General features: G+C 42.5%; 1 protein-coding gene across 1 annotated transcript; it reads left to right on the forward strand.

Moving 5' to 3' along the window:
- Positions 1–340: 340 nt before the first annotated feature.
- LOC130868173 (cyclin-dependent kinase 2-interacting protein-like) lies at positions 341–979 on the forward strand. The gene has a single exon (XM_057760432.1). The coding sequence runs from the start codon at positions 341–343 to the stop codon at positions 977–979; it is 639 nt and encodes a 212-aa protein (XP_057616415.1).
- The last annotated feature ends 863 nt before the right edge of the window (positions 980–1,842 follow it).

Raw genomic sequence — 1,842 nt, forward strand, 5'->3', positions numbered from 1 at the left:
CAAATATGAGTACTCATAACTACAGCCATCATATTTGACAAAGAGGCAAAGACCATACACTTAAGAAAGATCGTTTCTTCAGGGGCTCGGGGAACTGAATGTCCACATAGAAAAGAATGAAATTAGATCCACATCTATGGTCTTATATAAAAATTAGATCCAAGTGGAGCACAGACCTCAACTTCATGCATGAAACACTCAAACTCAATGTATAGCAACAATCAACTGAGTGAAGAAGAATCCAATAGAACGGGAGAGAATCTTTTCCCAGTTATAGATCTGGCAGAAGATTAACATCCAGAAAAAAAAATATCCTTGTTGATATCTACCTGTGGACTGCATGGAAGCAAAGACTCTTGGAATTGCAACACCCAGGGAACCTGTCTTATCTGTCAGTGCAAGGAAAATTAAGGACAATGCAGCTGATAGGCATAACTTAATCCTGAAGTGGGAAAGCCTCAATGATGCCAGTTTTACCACCGCGAGCAATATTGCCAACTTGAAAGTCAGCTTATTGAGTAAAGAGAAGGTTGAATTAGAGAGCAGCAGCCCAGCTTCCAGTGAAAAGGGAGAGAAGGCGAATCTGGAATATGACAAGGAACTTGAAGCGCTATGTGAGAAGCTGCAGGTCACCTTGGATGGCTTGACTAAAATACAAATGAAAATGGAAAAGCTGTCTTCAACCACCAAGGGAATTTTTGAACTAGAAAATTACCATTACAGGGAAGAAAGTAACCGGTTTCTTCTGTTTCACACATGGCCCACGGCCTTCTTTTATGAGATCTTCCACCGGCTCTCCAGTGCATACAAGAAGGAGCTCCTCCTGAAGCACACCATTGGTGCTGAGCTGGCCCACACTGCTGACTGCAACCTCATCCTGACCTACCTGTCCATGTGGCTCCACCAGCCGTACATAGAGAGTGGCAGCAAGCTGCAGCTGGAGAGCATGCTCCTGGAAACAGGTCACCAGGCCCTGTAACTCGCCTGTTAGCTTACCTGTGACCACAGCCTCAGGGTTCCAGACCACTGGCTGGACAGTCACTTGGGTAGGAACTGTTGGGCCCCGAGGGCCAGCCACTGCAGCCTCTCCAGACACAAAAGCATTTATGCAGCTGCCCTCCCCTCTGCCCTGTCCCAGATCATCATGTGACCACCATGGAGTGAAATAAATAAGAGTGGCTGAGGGCCTCATTTTGTAAACTAAGTATACTTACATATTACACCTCCATAGGAAAAAAAATCCCTCAAAAAAGAGTCAAGGAAATAAATGTTCTAATTAGAAATAGGCTAGATATCAAAACAGAATTCTCAATTTAAGAAATAAAAATGACTAAGAAATAGATCAAAGTGTTCATCATATTTAGCGATCAGGGAACTGCAAATTAAAGCAACTCTGAGATTTCCTCTCGTCCTAGTAGAATGACTAAGATCAACAAAACAACTGACAACATCCTGCAGAGCTTGTCCAGGAAGAGGAAATGCTCACTGTGGTGGGAATGCAAATTGCTACAGGCACTCAAGAAATCTATGAAGAATCCTCCAAAGATAAACAAAAACTAATCTACCATAAAACCCAGCTATACTGTAAGTCCTTGGCATATGCCCAAAGGAGTGGACAGCTTACTCCACAGACACTTGCTCAGCCATATTCACTGCTGCACTATTCACAATAGCCAGGGAATGGAAACAACTTAAAAGTCTGCCAACAAATGAATGAATAATAAAAATGCTGTGCATATGCACAGCATAGTACTCAACACAACACACTACTACTCTTTAATCTGTAAAGAAATATAAAATCATGACATTTGCAGGTAAATGGATGGACCTAGAGACTAGAAA

Source organism: Chionomys nivalis, chromosome X (genome assembly GCF_950005125.1).
Source record: "Chionomys nivalis chromosome X, mChiNiv1.1, whole genome shotgun sequence".
Lineage (NCBI taxonomy): Eukaryota > Metazoa > Chordata > Mammalia > Rodentia > Cricetidae > Chionomys > Chionomys nivalis.

Bases quoted from the DNA above. Each gene is read 5' to 3' on its own strand.
- LOC130868173 (XM_057760432.1), top strand. From the start codon at position 341: ATGGAAGCAAAGACTCTTGGAATTGCAACACCCAGGGAACCTGTCTTA.